At 37.3% G+C, this 20,943-nt stretch overlaps 1 protein-coding gene across 3 annotated transcripts in view; it reads right to left on the reverse strand.

Moving 5' to 3' along the window:
* LOC117402243 (SAM and SH3 domain-containing protein 1-like) overlaps window positions 1-20,651 on the reverse strand; it is a 373,068-nt gene extending 352,417 nt beyond the window's left edge. For 2 of the 3 annotated variants that reach the window (XM_059024110.1, XM_059024109.1), the window contains exon 1: window positions 18,672-20,651. In XM_059024110.1, the coding sequence (XP_058880093.1) occupies window positions 18,672-19,166 (495 nt within the window). In that variant the 5' untranslated portion in view covers window positions 19,167-20,651. The remainder of the gene's footprint in view (window positions 1-18,671) is intronic. The other variant, XM_059024113.1, reaches the window with a different exon arrangement.
* Window positions 20,652-20,943: the final 292 nt, after the last annotated feature.

Below are 20,943 nucleotides of genomic sequence, written 5' to 3' on the forward strand. Positions count from 1 at the left end.
TACAATCAAACCAGCACAAACCTCTCAAGGGTCCATCTAACAGTGTATTTTATAGACAGATTGACTTTATACACATGCTATTTTACCTAGAAAATACAGGGAATTCTTCAGATGGTTGCTATAGGCATGTGGTCATTCTACACAGCTGCTCTTTAATAATATTAACTGTATTTACACAGGGCAGGTTCCTTGCAGAACACTATTTTGACATTAGTCAATTTAGGTTAACAGATAGAGGCATGTGTAGTGTAATGCTGCTTGTTTGGGACCCTATTATTAGGTTATAAATTTTGACAGTGACTGAGCTTGTATGAAAGGTCAACTTAGTGGTTCTCACTAAGCATTAGAAGCCTGTGACACTGAAATCTTAAAATAGCTTTGTAAACTGAGCCTGACATGTACAGAGACTTCAGAACTGGAACAGCTACAGTACAAAGCTGCACTGCTCAGAAATGAGTCACTGTCCTCTCAAGAAAGCTCATATGAAATTCGTAGAGGTCTTCAGTAGCAATAAGTGACAGCAACCACTAGTTACAAGTTTAGATGTCTGTGGAGACCCTTATACAAGCATCGCAATGTGTAATAAAGCATAGTGACAGCATGGTAAAGCATAGGTAATCATTATAAAAGAATAGTGAGGTATGGTAAAGCAGATTAATAAACATGGAAAACCAGGGCAAACTATGGTAAATGCATAGTGTAACCATAGGAAAACATTTTTAAAACTTCAAAAATACAGTTAAACATCATAGTCAACTTTTATAAGGGGAGTACAAAGGTGCTTGTATCATTTTTTGAATGGCTTAAATTTACTGCAGTCTTCCACTATATAATTGAGAAAAAGAAAAAAATTCTGTTCATGTTTTATTAAATCTAATAGGACAGGCACATTGAAAGGCAATGTATTCCAGCAACACTACAATACCCTACGCTTGTTAAGTTTTTATTACATTTTTTTATACTTGGGTGGCACAATATAAAGGTCTGCTTTAACTGAAGATACTCATGTATGTTCTTGCATGAATAACCAGTGTTCATAGGTATTTTAGCCAAGGATACTCACTTGAACCCCACAGTTTTATTTCAACTTAACTTCACACATGCTAGGCAAGAGTAATATAACAGACAATATGTTATTTTGCTGTGTAACTTTATAAATATGAGATTACTCTGCTTTAAAATATTCTCAGAAATGCTGAAGATTGGTGAGTATTTTTACAGCCTCAGATGTGAGAGTGAAAATCAACTCTCTCCGTGCTTTATGGCAATAAAAATAAAATGGACTAACATAAATAAATTAATATATGAGATAAAACCGTCTGAATTGGAAACCCACAGTGAAAGATAAGGATGAAGGTGTTCACATAAAATGATGAATTACAAAAGTACCAATTCTAGAGCGTTTAGGAAGCATAACTAATATATATTTTATGGCCAAGGTATAGTTTACACTGCTTTGAAGGGTTCAATCAAAGTCTTAAATATTATACAGAATGAAAATTCAAATAAATCACATCATTTAAGGTAATCATGAAACACTGTATTTTATTGCAGGCTTTAAAACAGAGGTTATGCTTGTTATTGTAACAAGCGTCTTGGGTTAAAGGTGCACTGTAATTCAGCAGTGTCTTGACATCATTTTTATAACCCCCTCTCCAAAACTAAATCCATTAGCTTTACTGTAATGTAACCACAGGTTATGAGAAGAATCAATCAACGATATACAGTATGTATCCTGCACCTAACATAGTTCAGATTCTTCAAGATTTTTATGAATCCCATTCGCTATTAAATCAAAACATAATATGCATACTGTATACTGTACAAAATAACTTTCTGCAGCTGTTCCCACTATACAGGGAGAACAGTAAAAGAATACCAGTGAAGAAACTTGATACAGTGCTTCTCTTGCAAACTGGCACACACACAATCTCTGCAGACTTTCAAAACAAAAGTCAACCTTCAGCCTCTTATTAGGCTGTGAACGCTCCTGGTTTTTGAAAAAAAATGGCAAAAATAAAATGTAAAATGTGCCATAACACTGCCAATAGGCTGCAAGACCATTATTGGTAGCCAGTGTGGTTCCAACTAGTCTGCAGGTTTTTTAAATTGCTATGGAAGAAGGAGAGGTGATTATTTCTTAATTCCTATCTTTACTTTCTTCATAAATGTCGTTTTTTACCTAGCAGATCTAAGACACGTGTCTGTAGGCAAGTGCAGTAGTGTCAATAATTAAATTTAAAAAAAAATTGTGTTAACTATATGTCCATGTCACAAATGTATTTGTATACACAAGACAAATTACATTGAAAAACTGCATACAAAATTATATTCTTCATTTTATAAAAAAAATAGTATATAGTATAAAAAAAAAAAAATGCAATCTAACAAGTTACACTGTTAAATTATTTATCCAGGGTTATGTGTGCACCCAAGCAACACATTAACATAACACAGAATATATGGCATGACAACTTCCTATGAAAAAGTGTGTTCTGTAGCTTCCTACAGTGTGTTCTGTAGCTTCCTACAGTGTGTTCTGTAGCTTCCTACAGTGTGTTCTGTAGCTTCCTACAGTGTGTTCTGTAGCTTCCTACAGTGTGTTCTGTAGCTTCCTACAGTGTGTTCTGTGGCTTCCTACAGTGTGTTCTAAGGCTTCCTAAAGTGTGTTCTAAGGCTTCCTAAAGTGTGTTCTGTGGCTTCCTAAAGTGTGTTCTGTAGTTTCCTAGACTAGTCAGAACTTTTCCGTCACGTCTAATTCTGCTCACATTTAACTCAAAGAAAATACTTTTCCAATGTCTTCAGTTTTCTATCCTTTTTTAAATTTATTTAGTGGACAGACATAACATAAGCATTAGGGTTTCTACTTGCACAACAGCATGCATCTTTCTTTTTACATGGCTATTTGTTATCTCTATAAGGCACCCAACACAATGCGAATAACTATTTTTCTTTTGTGGAGTGCAGAAATGAGAGCTGGTCCTGTATTCATATTTACTTATTTCCTGTATGGGACACTGTTGCTTGTTAGACCACAGGATTGTGGCCCAGAGGCACCCATTTTCTTTTTCCTGTGGGGTCTGAAGAACTAAGCATTGTCCTTTCGTTGGTCATAAAAACGATGTGCCCTAAAATACAGTATTCATGACCGTAAAGGGAGTATTTTAATAATCGCAAGCTCATATTGATGCAAGGGTATTCTCCCCTAATATTTACAGAAAACATAAGTTTGAAATTGTTTTAATGTATTCTAATTTACCAGAAGTGTCATATGTAACAACGATTACATTTTCTGCATCATCACACTGCCTTGAAAAGGGGGGAGAGTTACAAATGCAACTGTGCCAGTGACATAAAAAATCAAGTGAAGTCTTAGGCCCAAGTCAGTATCTACAGTCAGTACCACAGGATATGTTAACAGACACAAAAAACCAGATGGGACAGCATCAGCTTTATGGCTCATGTAAAGAACTGCAGTGCTAATAGGACAGCACTTCACACGCCACATGATGATGCTGGCAAATGCTGGATGTGGAATTTTTGATCAATCCAGCACTGACCCCAGCACCCCTCTGATGAAAGGCTAGTGCTTCATCTATAGGCCGATAAGCTCTGCTCCCCTGGGACGCCCAGCTTCTTCTCAGTCATAATGAGGTGCTTGCAATACCTATTAGGAGAGGCATTTCCTTAAGATTAAATGCAATTTTGCCACAGAAAGCAGCAGCATACAGTATACAGTGTACAGGGAGACTCCAGATCAAGAAACAGGAGCATGAAAATAATTATTTTGCTTCTGAGGTTTCAAATGCTGTAAAAAATCAGAAAGTAAAAGGATATTTAACCAGATCTGTGGAGAGAGTGTCTGAATATCCGCTAAAACCCATCCGTCATGGACCAATAAATAAGCAATTCCTAGAGCCCTTCAAGCTTCACTTAACCACTGCAACATTGAGGAGCTTCAAACTCAAAACTGAAATGCATATTCTCTTTTAAAGGTTGTGGTGTCATAAACATAAAGTTTAATGTTTTTCTTAAACATGGATGCCAAATTGCATGTTTATGACAGTAGATGACCTTTTAAAAAGAAAACATTTTGTGACCGAGACAATTCCACCAATCACAAGATAGATGAATAATGTGCTAAATTGTCTCAGATTAGCAATTACCTGTATGACAACTCTATGTATGATTAATGGAACGATTACATTTATATTTATAAAAGGTATTACATGTTGGAAATATTCAATACGTTCTGTCTTAAATTAAGGCTTAGATCCCAGTAAAAAGAAGCTCAGGGTTTTAGGGCTTCATTCACTAAACGGTGGTAAATGACCAGAATTACTGCGTGGCAGGGGGAAGCCACACCATGCGTAAAAATGAAGCAGTGGCCACTCTATTCACTAAGCTAATTATATGCACAAATAAACCAAGCTAAATGATTCATTTGCAAGCTGTCACTGCACGAGGAATTATGCACAAGGTTTACACACACTATTATAGTACAGTCAGCACTCACATACCCGACCCTATCAAATGTTGACTTCAGTGACGGTTAAAAGAGTGTGACGCATATGTGATTATTTCATTTTGGCCCGTTTCATCCCTTGTCAATTTTTCAGGGAAAAAAAGACACAATGTCAAAAATACATAGCTGAAAGGACTGTGCTTTAAAATAAGTAGGCTTCCATTTAGATGTATTGTAGTTGGTTTTGTTGGTACAGTACTATATTTTCAACAGAAGTAGTACTTTAATTCAGAACGATATGATTCTAAAAATCTCACTTGCCAGGGCTATACTGTAGCACACCACCAGATCTATCTAAACATACTAACACTCCAAATGTATGCCCAATAATAGAGCGTGTAGCCACATGTGCTGTATTGTACCAAATCTCTGCCTGCATTCTGGGGTCCGACAACGGTGTAAGCAGCCTGGGTGTGATCCCGTAACCAGCATCACCTATGACATCAGCGCCCTATGAATCACGTATTATAAATTACTTACCAAGAAGCCAACCAGCTCCATATACACCTACCTCGTAATGTTCATATATCCCAGACTGCCTGAGGATGTGCAAGTCGTGTGCCACACCAGGATAGCTGGCGACCACATCAAGTATCCTCAGTTTCGTATCACACACCATCTGCTACGTGGGTGCAATCAATAGCTCCCAATACATTTGGAAAACCAGACACTTCGTAAAAGGCCAATTTTATATCATATAGCATCTGTGTCTCTGGGATACTAGATCTACTTCCCGGTGTGTTTCCACAGGGCATTCAGTACCTGCTGCAAACACCGGGAAAAAGAGGGTTGCGATGTCTCACCAATTGCAGACACGGTTGTCTGAAATGACCAAGATGCTAAATAAATGTAGTGTACACAGCAATTTCACTAGACCTGGCACTGGATGACTCCTACCTGTAAGTGGCTCTAGATCAGATTTGATCTCCTCAGATAAGGCTAATATGATAAGGCTGTGCTCAATCTGTATCTAGTTATTACCTCCTCTTCACACAGCCCTAGTATTGTCTGCCTGGTCTGAAATACTCTCTCCCCGACTCTTCTGCGCTCTTCAAATACCTCCCTTGCGGTATTTTGTGACGTATTTTGCATACATTTCCACTCATTAACATTATTCATTATATTTAAATGACTCGAACGCGTTCATAAATACAGCAGGTGTACAAAGCAGGCAGTAAAGGGGCTTACTGCGTGCAAAGCACGTTACTGCTGTTTACTGAATGAGGCCCTTAATGAGGCTACAAAAGCAGATTCTGACATGATCATAACACTCCACCATTCATTTGGAAACTGATCTAATTTAATACAATAGTAATCTAAAGAATGTTTTATTTTGTCAGAAATTGACAAAATATTGCATGCAAAAAATGCAAAGGATTCTTTCTATTTCTGCAATGTTACTTGTGTGTCAATAATGCGAAAATCTGACAAAGTAAAACAATATTTTGAAATTGGGTTATACTATGTAATAAAACTAAAATGATAACCATTAGCGGAGATCTGAAAGCAGATTAACTCATAAATACATACAAGTCAACAAAAATCAATACAAGGGCAGTTCATTTAATTTCCAAATGTACAAATCTATATTTTATAACAATTGAGCAGGTCAGGGTTTTTTTTAGATTTCACACAGGGGGCTTCATTTACAAAAGGGCACTACATTTGGAGTTAGCACACACTTAAAAGTAGTGAGCCTAACGTGCACGATAAACCTAAATTTACTGCCCCATTTACTAACACAGAACGCATGAATTTACGTGCATAGTATTTGGCTAATTTACATACCACACCATGCATACTACATGTATTGTGAGCGATAATTTAATGTGCACGAGACTTATGCGTGACCACTGTGATAGCAAAAGCCCCAGCAGTCCAGGCGTATCTTTTGGTCAGTAGCTTATTGTGAAGGTGGAGGTGGCTTAGATTAACAGACACAGCACTCAGCAGGGGACAGGCAGAGGCAACGTAAAGTGAAACTGCACCAATTACCTTTTAGTTTTAACATGTATTCCTTGTCCAATGTAAAAAATAAAACAAAAGCCTTTTTCCTTTCTCCTTTAATGCATCTCGGCCCGCCCATTAGTTTCTAAAATTGCATTGTACTGTATCGTTTTGGAATTCTTCTTTAAAACAACCCGCCTCCTTAATATAACATGCGTATTCAACATGTGCAGTCTGCATTGTATGAATGACATTACCATTAAGCCAATCACAGCTCACAAAGGTAGTAAACTAACCAATCAAATAGCACAAAGGATCGATTTCCGCATGCACACAGCACACATAATTTTGGTTAGGATAGCGAAGCGAAGGTTTGTTTCAACTAATTATTTTACTTTGTGTAAAATTTAAAATCAGAAGCCAAAAAGTAGTCGTCACGGAAGCGAAAGGTGGAGGAACACAGAAGATTCCAAAATCGTTAGCCAGATGATTATTTGTTCATCAAATTATTTTGACGGCAAGGCAATATGTCTGATTTGCAGTGCAACGGTTGCAGTTATGAAAGATTGTAACATACAACTTCACTATGACACGTTGCACAAAGCTACGTATTTTGAGTTTACTAGAAATGAAAGAAGCTATGGAGTCAACAAAAGGTTTTTATGAAAAGTGCTGTAGATGCCAAGAACAACACAACCACAGGAAAGGACTTCAAGAAGCCATGGAAAGTGCAGAATTACTTTGGAAGAAAGTAACTGGGATTACAACAGATGGTGCACCATATGACTAAACAAAATAGTTGACTGGCTAGCTGGAAAAAATTAAAAGAAAGAAATGCATTAGTAACAATTTTCTTACACTGGATTCTGCATCAACAGGCATTATGTGGAAAATGTGCAGAATTAGAACACGTAATCAGCATTGTTATCAAGTGTGTCAGAAAAGACGTGCCAAGTGTCTGGACAGAAGTTATAAAAAGGTACATTTCATAGTGGTACTGTTTAATGTTTCGCATTTTCACAGCTTGTCAGTATCTTTTTTTTCAGTGCTGTTAAAAACATTATATTTTGGAATATAAGTTAAATATTGAGACTCTGCATTATATACTTTGACATTTTTTTTTTCTGTATGAGAAAAAATACTCTATTTCCTCCATTGTATAACATTTGTGATACTGAGTTTTTTTTTGTCAGTGTTCTAGGAAAGCTGCTTGTAGTTATATCTGCCTATTTCTGTACTATACAATACATTAAGTAATAAGTTGATTCATTGATTGAAACTGTGCCTGCATTCTTATTGACTAGGAATCGTACAGTGGGGGTCATGTGTTTTGAGTAGTACATTTGAGTATATAGGCCTACATACAATTTATATAGACATTTTCACATACATTACGATTTTTATAGTTTATATTATATATATATATATATATATATATATATATATATATATATATATATATATATATATAGTAATTCAGCAAGATGTATTTATTTCATGTTGGTGAATCAGTGAATCAAACAAATCTATTGAATTGATTCACTAAACTGAATGAATCCAACTAATCGAGTCAGTAAAAAGAATCAAACTGCACCTCACCAGTTTTCAGGCCAGAAAAATAGCACACCTATCAGTTGTTAAAGCCTGGTTCCCATATGCACTAATAAATTATCACTTTAATGCCCGCACTAAAATTAACAGCCTTTAGTAAATACCATGTGAATACAGCTCATCGCATTATTCTGAGCTTGATGCTCATTTAAATACATTAACATGCATTACCATACAAATCACATATTATGCCCACTATTTCACGCAATCATGAATAAAATTACAATAGTAAATACGGAAATCATTAACGTGCACAGTAATTGCAATTATCGGCACCATAACATTTAGCGCCCTTTCGTAAATGAGGCCCATGGTACGGAGATAACAATGCACAGAACGTAGCTCCAATTAGAGAGGAAATCAGAAAAGAAATGAAAACAATAAACACTGACAATTTCAGTTTGACCCCCTCAAGAACAAATGTACAGTATTATAAAGAAATATTATCTTAACAGATTGGGGCAATTTAATGTAATACGCAGTGGTGGGTCTCCACCATGTAATTTTATTGTATTTATTTAGAAGTCAATAAATTACTCCAGAGGGAAAGCACCAGCAGGACTAATATAATTAAAGGGCAGCAGTATGTAGATCCACGGCTCTTTACGTTATTGAATAGACCTAGATGTGGTTTTTGGAATTCTGCTAACCCTCCATGTGTAGGTCCTTTTATGTCTTTCTACTTTCCCATGACTCGTGATCCATCTAAGACCTTTCTCATCATTCAACCATTTTTACAATACTGTAAAGCCACTGATGTTTTCTAGAATATATCATTAAAAGATGTAATATGGATCCAGTTACTGGTGCTCATATAGTAGCTTTTCTTTTGTTACAGATAAATGTTGCACTAAAACTAAAACAGTAGGCAAATATTGCTATGGCAACAAGACCAGGAACATGGTCTGTCATAAGCTACAGTTCAGGGAAGCAGAAGAAATACTCCTGAATAGTGACAACAATGGCTCATTTGTCATTGTATGCCTTTGAATTCACATGCTTTAGAGAATTTGGTTTTGATTTTTTATTCCTCCACTCCACTACCTTAAATGTTGATGTTACCTACCTTTCCGCTGAACATTCATTATTAAATTGTGTCACGGATCTAGACATTTAAGATGGCTACCACTTGTCAAAATAACATGCTTTATGTTGCTGATGAGAGCCAGAAAATATGTATTGATAGATACATGATTGTCAGTTGAAGAATGGCACAGTGTACTTACTATCATACAGGTGAATATAGATCAAATACAGTATTTCTAAAGATTTTACAGTGTCTTACTTGTGATGCATAGTAACACAAAGCACTTTAAAACAAGGCAGCGCTCTGATCTGCCAAATTCAATAAGTCTAAAGAGCAGTGCTAGTAACTCAGCCATGGACTGTGGTCCAAATAGCACTATAGGGATGGACACAGATCATATAGTTGGCCTTTGCAAGAACACAGTTTAAAAACTCCAGTTTAATATTTTATTATTTTTTTTCTTTAGAAATGCAATGAAAAATCAAAATCAAATTAAACTGCCTTTTGTGAATCTAAGCGACAAAAAAAAAAAAAGACTTGAACAGGAAACACAGCACTGAATGGTTCTGCAAGGAGCCAAGGAGAAAAAGTAGCCTTCTGCTTTGAATTTTATTAATCCTTTCAGTAACAATGTACAATAGTTGACTTAAGTATAGCAACTTAAACTTCAGCACACTGGGGAAACATTTTGACTAACTATAGACAAACTGTATACCAGGTTCCAGATGTTTTATGGACCACTTTAAAAGAAAATTACCTTGGAGACAAAGACGTTCAATAACTTTCACTTTATAAATTCAAGAACTAGATTAAATATGATATACTTAAGAGTCACCATTAAGAGGCAGATATGCATGGCTTTAATTTGCCTTGCTAGAATAACCAATTTCCTCTGCTCCCTCTTTATTGCAGTGTGCTCTTAAATTTCAAGGACAAAGAAAGACAAACAGTGTTTATTACTCTTACCCAGTCAATGCGCCTCAGTTCCAGCCCTTTATTGTAATTCTCACACTTGCAGTCCTTCTGAACAGAGACTGCTGAAGCGGAGCAGATTCAAGGCGGCATTGTACAGTTTTACTTGTGCAACAAAGTTCTGGCTTTGTGCTGAAGGCTAATCTTGTTTCCGTTTTCACTTTTCGTAAGTGTCAACGCTTTAGCTGCAAACGGAGTCCTTTTCTAAAGAGTTGACTCTTTTGGGAGTTAATGATGTGTTTTGGTATTCTTTTCCCTAGTAATCTGGAAAAAAACTGTGGTCCCTACAGACTGGCACTTCACTTCAAAATGAGCTCAAGCAGTCAGACCAGGGGAGGAAAACATTCCAGACACAAAACAGCAGTGGAAAAAAAACAAATGAGTTATTGTCCTGAAACAAAAAGCATTTTGCATATACTCGTGCATTTCTTCGAAGCCCTTACCCCAAGGCTTTAACTATGAGTCTAAGGGACTCACTCAAGAATATTTTATACTGTGAACGTTTTTCTTTTATAAAACAAAGCACGGGCATAGGAATGGAGCTGAAACCAACAATTAATTTGAAGTGGCTATACAATGAAAAATAATTCATTTAAAATAAAGATAAGAACACATTTAATGAGGATATGACACTTTGCCACTAAGTTCTGTTTTTAACATGTCCCAGGATAATAATAAATAATGACAAGTAAGGACAAAATACAGTACATAAAACTGCTCATAAAAACTAAATACATGCAGTGTCCCAAAAAAATTAATTACAAAGGTTTTTGAAGAGCCCCCAGGGAGCATATATGCCACCTGTCCCATGATAATCAATCCCAAAGTGCTATTGTTCACTTCTTGGTGGCCGTGTGCTGGAAAACATAGGCAAGGCATGTAACTGTAGAACTGAATCCTCCTTGACTGAGCACTGAGAGGCACACAAACACTTGTCGTCAAAATCAAAATGGAAAACTTAGTGAAAAGCTTGTTGAGTAATCCGTTTAGTGCAAGAGACTTTGCAACAAAAACAGAAGGCCAAAACCAAAATTGCAAGTAGTAAGTACTTACAGAAAAGCAGGAAAAGAGTTGAAACGGCATGTCAGCAAAGCGGTGTACAATCGTGAATGGATCCGTAGTATTTGGTTAATTGAATCGCTATTAGTAGCCTATATCATAAGAAAATGTTTTTATCTGTAATCTAAAGGTTGTTGCTTGCCTTGCTAAAAAGTCATTTTACGCCACTGTAGTTTTGTCAAATAAAATACCAGTAAATGTGTAGCCTATGCAGGTACCAGAATCATCACTTCTGAATAGTTTTAATTAACACAATCAAGGCTTACACTATGACAGAATGGGGGGAATTAGGCAAAACCCAACAATCCCATTATATACTGTAGAATATTCATGCACATTATTACTGTATATGACATTCAACATGTGTCACTATATTAACCCCAGTGGCCTTGCCCTTTAATGAGCCACAAACAGAAGATGACTTCCTTCCATAGCTGACCTCAACCCCACCCCATGTAGTTATTGTTTGGGCCACATTAGCTCTAAACAGGCAACACTTCACAAAATGCAAAGACATGACTGATAAGTTTTCCTTTCGTGTGATATGCAGCAAGAGTGACTAAATCTTCAGAGAAATGCAGCAGCTATTGCAGCACATTTTTTCATGTAACCATGTTTACCAAACAGATTTTTAGGACATAAGCCTTAGATTTTATAAAATGGACAACTTACTAAAAAAAAATAATAATAATAATTAAGTATTAGGATTTCCTTGAGCCTAAAGGATAATGTACCTGCATAAACCCTACAAGATTTAGATCAGATTATCATAAGCATTGTCCCCCCTTTAGTAATACGAACATTAATGCACCAACTTTCAATAGCTCCTCTAGAGCTCAGTCCATTACTACTTAATGGAACTGCAATCATTGTTACAGAAGCTCACTGATTTAATGGGAATCAAGTTTGTACTGCACAGTATTCACTAATCTGAAACATTCTGTCTGTCACCAAAGAAGACCCAAAGACATATGCAAGGATAGATAACCATGTGCGGTTTGTAATACATTACTTAACTTTGTAAAAAGCAGGTTAAGCCTAGAGGGAGCCATAACTGGGGGAGTTTGCAGAGGTTATTGTGTAAACACTCTATTCCAGTGCTCTAAAACAGAGCCTGTGGCATCACTGCTGTCTAGTACAGTACCACTAACTCACCCAAATCAATTTACTGCAAGGGTTTTAAAGAAAATCTTTATGCAGCATTGCAATAATATGTCCAAGCCCTGCACACTTGGTGACAATCATCCTGCAACCCTAACTGCATTGCTTTGGCTGATACAGCCTGCTCTTACTCTGGGGTTGGATTATTGTGTATATTGATAAATGCCTTTCAATCAATGTCACAATCCTTTGCAGCTGTCCTGAAGTAGCTTCTGACTGCACTCTACTATTCTAACACAATGACACTTGATGTTTCAACTGCTGTTGCATCATGGGATATAATGGTAGATCACTAATATGCAAATTAATCTCCTGTTCTACATAAACAAAGCCCAGTGCTCTGGGCCTCACACATTGCAGTCCATTGCATGGCACATCGCACAGTTCAGTATGTCAAGTGACCACTCCATGTATAGCAACTGATCTGTAGGTCACTTAAACTGTACAAAATGACAATTGTATGGTATCATGTAAAAATGAACTGAACCAACCACCCTCGCTTTGACATGGACCCCACAGAACATGCATGGGGTTATCTTGAAAGACAACCCACCAAACCAAAGGAGACCAAGCCGTTAAATTGGCAGGACTTAAATGAGTACAGACTCTCACCGATTCCCTATCTAGGCAAAAAAAGGACACTGATGCAGAGAAAACCCCTAAACCCCTAGTGTGTAAATGGACCTTTCCCAGTTCTATACCATCTGCAACTGCCACAGTAAACATATGTCACCAAATCGAAACTGGGGATGTTCAAATGACTCTGACTGGGAAAAGCATGAGGTTATATGATGTGAAGGACAGTGGTCAGATCATCATCTAGCCTGGAGAACCAGAAAGAACACGCATCCCATTTCATAGCTAAGGTTTATACTGCTTGAACGTCTTTAAATGCCATATCCCTGGTATCAGAACTAGGGGTGCACGCTAATACTGATATACTGGTATATTGCGATATTCATCAGGCAATACAATAACCAGTGTTTGAACAACAATACCGGTATTATTGGTTAAACTGATTCAGGGAAACATCTACTGGAAAATGTCATCTATTATCTTGCGACATAATCACTTCCCGTGAGATCTCGTAATGCGAGCAGTGCCAATACAAAAGAAAATATGGCAGAAGCACACAGAGATTTTGAGCTGCTTAAATTCTGAAAAGCAGAGTCACATGTGACTTTTAGGCTACTCCCCCTTTTTCAGTGCTGCCAGATTGGCTTTTCCAGCCAAATTTGGCTTGTTTTGAAAGCATCTAGCGGGTAAATGTTGTCTTTGGTGGTTTCATTACTTTTTGACTATTTTTATCATCCATGTTTTTTTCTATTAATTTTCATTATGGAGGCTGTGTGGTCCAGTGGTTAAAGAAAAGGGCTTGTAACCAGGAGGTCCCTGGTTCAAATCCCACCTTAGCCACTGACTCATTGTGTGAGACGTAGTTGTAAGTGACTCTGCAGCTGATGTATAGTTCACACACCCTAGTGCAATCAGTGCAATTTTAATTGTTTTTACATTTATTTTTAAAGACTATCTGCCGACAGTTCTGTACAATGTAATATACACTACTGTATATTCTGAATATCTTTTTTCCCCTGGACCTACCACATTAGATCTCATCAGATTAAAAACAGCGGTTCTGGTACTGTAAGTTTTCCCATGAAGAATGGGCAAAAATGTCACCATCCTACTGTGCAAAGCTAGTAGAGACCTATCCAGAAAGACTCATAGCAGTAATTGCTGCAAAAGGTGCTTCTACCAAGTACTGACTTAAGGGGCTGAATACGTATGCAACCAGTAAATTTCATTTTGTACATTTTCTTTACAAGTTTTGCTGACATTTAACCTCCTCCTCATATAACAGTGTTCAGTTTAACCACTACAGCTTTGAATAAAAAAAGTTTGTTTGAAAAACTGTTCATACATTATTTGTAATTCAACAAAATTTGACATTATTGGTAGGGGGTGAATACTTCTGCAAACCACTGTGTGTGTGTGCGTGTATATAATCTATTATTATTAATAATAATAATAATAATAATAATAATAATATAAAGCAGCTTTAAACCCATGTTTATGGCCAGTCATAGGATGCTCCTTTGAAAAACATGTTTACTATAAAATTTAAATAAATATATTTTTTATAATAATTTAAAAATTACATTTAAAATCAGTGTTTTTAGAGAATTTTAAATAGCTTTCAAACCAAATAGCTTTCAAAATATTTACTGGGCATTTCATATGAGAGTTTAATTTGTCATATTGCATTCTAATACTTTAAATTCCATATAAATGACAACAAGCACGTTTATACATGTAGATTTATTTCGGTAGCAAAAAATCAACATCAGCATCATTTGGCGTTGAATTACAATACGTATCGCAATATATCACAATACAGGTCCTCACCTAATACCCACCCCTAATCAGAACCCTTTTGTGGTTGGGCTGATTACCACAGTGGTGTTCTATGCACCATGAATAGTTAGTGTATGTCTTGTGTGCTGCAGTACCTGTAATTGTATGCTGTCTCTGACTGACAAGCTCTTTAACTCAGATCTGCACCAAAAGAGAAATGAACACTTAAAAGTGAATAGGCACAGCAATTTGCTTGTCTGATTTTCTGAGCATTGTAGCTGTGAATTTAAAAGCTGAATCCAGGCTGACTTTAATGCACACACACATGCCCAGGAGGATAGGTAGTGCTGGGCCAAATACTTACATGTAAATGTCAAATGCATAAATACTGTATTCTAACCACATATCTTTTAAAGCATTTAACCCTTGAGAAACAAGCTTCCGTGCTGCCAGGTTTTATAATGCATTAACTGAAATTTAAAAAGAACACCTTCTACTGGGGGTATTTGGCAGTGGTGTAGTGGTAAATAAAAAAGTGGGTAAACGCCCCTGTTTGGTGGTCGAACAGATTGAACGGATAAACATGAACAGATACACTGTTATTGGCCCTCAGCCAACCAGAGCCACCCATACAGTTATTTCCCCTCTCGGGTGCTGTTCAGGTCTGAACAGTCACAGACCCAACTGTGCGCTTCACAGGAACAGTTCTGCAAGTCCTTTCGCGTAATAGGATGAAGGCTACTAGCACCGCCCTGCAGGTCCAGTGTGCCTAACAGAACATTAACAACCAATCACAGAACACTAACACACAAACAGAACACGCATTCCAGTGGCCACGCCCCCCCTGCTTGTGCCACAGTTCTGACCGAGAGCTCTCAGCTGTCATTGCACACAACAGCACAACACAGATGTTCACCGATAAAATATCTTGTCTTTAACCCAGTATTTGACAGGAGAGTAGAAATGAGTAAACTCAGTATCCCTTAATGAGAAGTGGGTAAACGCTATGATTACCTGTGTATACCCTCGACTACACCACTGGTATCTGGGTATTTTTGGACAAACGATACCACTTCAATATAGCCTTATTGGGCCCAATTTAAGCACATTTACTTGTGGGTTATTTAAAGAGTAAAGGTAATAATTCAAAGGGAGTATATGTATATGGAATGGCAGTCTACTGTTCTTTCATTCCCTTCTAGTTCTTTTTACACCACAGACAATACAAATGTATAAAACATCATTAGAAGAATCTGCTAAACCAAAACAAATTGGAAGGGCTACAATTTGGATAATTATGATGCTGTGCAATTATGCATACTAAGAACATCAGTAGTTTGCAATGCCAATGCAGTTGCCAGGGAGGGGGGGGGGGGGGGGGGGGGGAATACAAGTACATATATCCAATGTGGGAAATCTGTGTCAGCTGAAGAGTTTGCATGTGACATAAGTGTTCAGCAATGGGATACTGTAATGCTTTTATGCCTCTTTTCGAAAGCAAATCATAGACCTTAATGAATAGCAGTCTGTATCACAAAACTACAACACAAATGATTAATTATTCACAGGTACTCGTGGCAGTATCATCTCTACAGCATACTGAAGAGTAATTAGGTTTCACTTTCTTAGGTTTACTTTTTTATGAATGTTTGCAATTATTCTGAGAGGTTATTATTGCAGTTTCTCAAAAAACTGTTTCACTTATTTTGACAAGCCTGTGTTTCAGGAGATTCCCTTCATTTCTAGTTGCCTGCCATAGATATATGTAACCTAGGCTAGATTGACCAAAGAGTCCTTATAAAAGTAAGATCCAGCGCCACCTAGTGATCTGCCATTTCGGAAGCAAGTTTATTTACTTTTGCTGGCAATACACAGCAGTGAACTAGGTGGTGCTCGTGATCTAGCCCGAGCTACATAAGCCTTTGGCAGGCAACCCTAACTGAAGAGCAGCTCCTACACTGTGTGAAAACACGCTAACTAAACATCATAACAATTAAATCAAAAACAACACAATACATTTACACAGGCAAGAAGAACCACTCATTGCAAATACTACAAAAACAGAAAATGTAATTTGCAGCCATTTACTGCTCAAGACTTACCTTGACATACAGTAAGTATTGCAATTGGCAGATCTTTGTTGGTAAGCTTGCATATCTGACTTGCACCATGTCTGGCTGCTATCAGTGCTACTCTTTCATCTTCCAGGTGAATTCACAAACAATGTTAATACTGTAAGTGAGGCAGACAGTTCCAATACAAAGACTGATAAACACAAATAAAGATGACTGAAACTACTGTACACTTGCAATAGTGTAGAGATCACATCAAATGAAATTAACTACTGTAAATCACTTGCACATACAGTATAAGAAATGGCTAAACTTAAGGTTTTTTAAAGGCCACCCTTCAAAAATACTGGTTTGCTGTAACCCAAGCAGGTCATTAGGTAGGAGTTTTTGAATATTGTTTGAGTTCCATAAAGGCGTACCAGCTGAACAGTTGGCAAGTAGAAATATAATGCTTTCTGTTTCATTTTTATTGAAAATATTTGGGCTGGTGTGAAAATGATTGATTATGGAAGATACAAGAAGTCTGTCTCAGGGCTCTCACAAATCCTAAGGGTGAACTACATTAGTATGTGTCAGTCACATATTCTCCTGCTGCAGGACTACCAGTATGCATCTGACTAACAGACTGTAAGAAACCTACTTGTACTGGTCAATAGTGCCTTTTGTTTAGTTATTTGACAAAGTAATTGGTGTAGGAAAAGCAGCCCCATGGGGATCCATCTGTAAAGCTCACAAGTCTCGACTATACTGGACTATATGGCACCCAATTGTACCAGTACTTGCATCAGCTTGTACTTGCACTGAACTGGTAATTACCTTGCCATATTCTACTACTGCTCTTAATTATAACTACTTGCTGTATCTTGTACTTGATTTTACTCTTATAAGTATCCATATTCAGTTTTTTGTAATTGCTCTTATTTGATATCGTTCTCATGCATTCATCGTACTTACTATGTGCGCATACTGGACTTAACTCGTATAAGCAAATAGTTTTAATATAAGTTAACTGCTCTTACGTGTAATTTTTTTTTTACTGTATTCTCTATTTTTTGCTCTTATTTGAATTTGATATTTTGCTACTGATTTTATTGTACTTTACAACTCATCTTATCTGTAATGTGATATTCAAAAATATGATACTTTGTACTGATATTTTGTAACAATTGTAAGTCGGCCTGGATAAGAGCGTCTGCTAAGAAACAAATACTGTAATAATCCATTAAAGCTGTAACCTGGTCTTATTGTTTAATGATGAAAGTGATGTTGAGCAGTTACTGTACACATCTGCCGGTTAAGTGTCTGTCAAAAGCGTTCCTGTTATTAGGATCAGTTTCAGAGACAATCACATATCAGGAATAGCAGGATCTTCACGTCAGAGCCCTTTGACAGCAACTGACAGTACCGTGTAATTTTAAACAAGTTCTGACAATAGCTCAATTGAGAAACCACATGCTAAAACAAACCGAGATGTTATGCCTACTAAACGCAGGGAACATGGCTTAATCCTAATTTGTGCATAGTCAATCTGTCATTCGTGCTTGAAGCAATATTATGTTGATCACAGCGGCAGATATTAAGTACTACGCATACAAGCAGTTTTAAAACTGAAACTTGTTTATGAATCAGCAGGGCCAGCAGTACAATATTTCAATAAACAAGTATGACTTCACAAGAATGATGCTGCCTTTTTTTCTTTTTTATAAATGTGTGAACCCAATTCAGTTGTATCTGCGTAATTTTAAAATATGCTTACAATGAAGAGTTGCCTTAGGGAACCAAACTTTCTCTTAAGACACCAAACTTTGTCATCACAACTTAAATGTTAGTTTTCAGGTTAAAAACTTCTGCACACCCTTTAAATTGAGATTAAACAGCTTCAATCATCGGAGGGCCCACAACCAACTGCATATGGAACATGACTTAAACCACTGATTCTTACCTTGTTAGAATATGGTGGCTTACTGAGGTTTATTCCATCTCTGATAAGTTTATCTCTGATCATGATCTTCAGCTTCAGTTTGGGGTACGTGACCAGCTCTTTGGAAGTACCAAGATGGTGGTTCCTGCTTGTACCCCAATATCCAGGGTTCCTCCCGACCCTCGCGACCTCAGTCCTTGATGTGGCCCCCCTCACTTTGGACTCGTATTGCTCCATCATGTGGCAGGTGTAGATTCCCGGAGTGGGGGGTATCTGAGGCTCCAGGGTAAAGTACAGTCCTGTAGCCGTCTCCTTCTCCTCTTCTTTTAACCTCTTCACTGCATCGTGAATTTTATTCCTGTGATGAGGCAGGAAGACCCCGATAGCATCCAGGTCAGGGTCCCCAATCTGCTTACACACTTCCAAATCATCATAGCCGTTATCCACAAAGGATTCCACGTACTGACAGAGGTGGAGAGTCTTCAGCCATTCATACACGATATTGGTACTCATCATTGCAAATACAATGTTTGCAATGCAGAACTAAGCTTTTATCAACTACTGTAATGTGTTTCTTTCCTTTTAAAAACTCTCTTATCGCACGATTGATTTGTACGTAGAGTGATTTCAGAATAAAGAATAAATTATGTGCGTTTTCCCGTTCGGCTTTTGCCTGGGGACAATATGTTTCCTAATTCGTATCCATCACCTTTTGCTGCTTCTCTCCTTGACTTTTAAAACTTTGCTTAAGCGCCATAATCAAATTCAAGCAATTGATATTATTATTATTATTATCATATTATTATGATAGGCTAATAAAATTCCAAATGCAATTAGAATGTTGAATTGAATTGTTACTGAGGGTATATTCCGCACTGTCAAAAACAGCCGCGCGACCAAGATAGTTTAAAGTATAAAGAGTTCTGAGTATTTAGCATCACATGCAGATGTTCAGGTTAGATTCGGGTAATCCAAGTTATTGACAGCTCGGCATTAGCAACAATACACGCCAACAATAACACGGGAATCAACAATTGGAACATTAACATGCACTTTTCCAAACTATTTTGCGTATACATAGGGTCGCAGTTCATTTATATACCCATCTTTGAAAAAGGCTTTCCTCAGCACCAAATGTATTTTTGGTTTTCAACAAAACACCTGGTCGATGTTGCCGGTTTTTTGTTTGTTTGTTTAAATAGCCTTTCCTCCCTGTATGCGATTATAGATCAGTGTTATAACATCCAGCCGTTCAATGCAATGCATAAATAATGTGCTTTTCTAAATGGCTTAACACGTCCACTCACAGTGGCTTTGTTTTAGTTAACTCACATTTCAGGTCCCGTCCCTGTTTTAGGCTGCAGACACCAATGTTGTCAGAAGTCTGAAGTTGCACGTTTTTCAGATTTCCTCTGTCTCCGGGGCTGTTTCAGTTTTTTGTCCACTCCCCTTTTCTTTTGCTTAATTCCAGGAAGACCGTGTTATTCCCCGTTCACCATAAATGAATGCTCTTGTCTCTGTTTCTTTCCTCAATTGTTATTTGTGAATTGTACCCCGCTGCTTTGTTGCTTTGTAGCTAAACGCTCCAGGAATTAACTCCCCTGCTTGGATAACTCGTTCCGCATTGGGAGCTGCAAATACCAAACGCATTTCTAGGGTAGACAGAATTATCCAGGCTGTACAGCGTTTCCCCTTTCCGTGGTCATTTTACAGCGTTTTTAACTTGTTTGCTTCGTTTTGTATAGCTCTCTGCAGTCTGTTCTGTTTTTCAAGTATGATAATGCACACTTTTATTCAATCCAAACAATATTGCTCAGTCCACCGAGTTCATTCATTTTCGCGCAATATAAACTTTTGCACAGTAGAAACACAGATAAGTCTTCTTGTGTTTTCCTTTCAGAATTTCAACAGTGAAGACTGTATTTGTTTGGTAGGTACTAGATTTCGTTTCACGTGAACCGGCTCGCCCTTGCCCCCTCTCTAATCTGAAGTTGCCTGCTCTCGGCTCCACTACACTCTCCCCAACTGCTCTGTGTGCTGCACTTTATCTCCACGGAACCCTGGAGATTATACTCTTGCGCCCCCTCTCTGCAACTGCGAAAACTACACCCACATCAAATACCTTTCCATGAAACTGGGTGTGTGAGGAGACTGAAATTGTAAATTATATAACATTAATATTGTATACAATTAAGGTCAGGTCGGTGTAATTTTATTTTTTATGTAAAAAGTCTTACTTTTTTTGTTATTGATGTCTGTTAATGAATATAAATTCACTCTAGTTGTCTGTTTT

Source organism: Acipenser ruthenus, chromosome 5 (genome assembly GCF_902713425.1).
Source record: "Acipenser ruthenus chromosome 5, fAciRut3.2 maternal haplotype, whole genome shotgun sequence".
NCBI classification, from domain to species: domain Eukaryota; kingdom Metazoa; phylum Chordata; class Actinopteri; order Acipenseriformes; family Acipenseridae; genus Acipenser; species Acipenser ruthenus.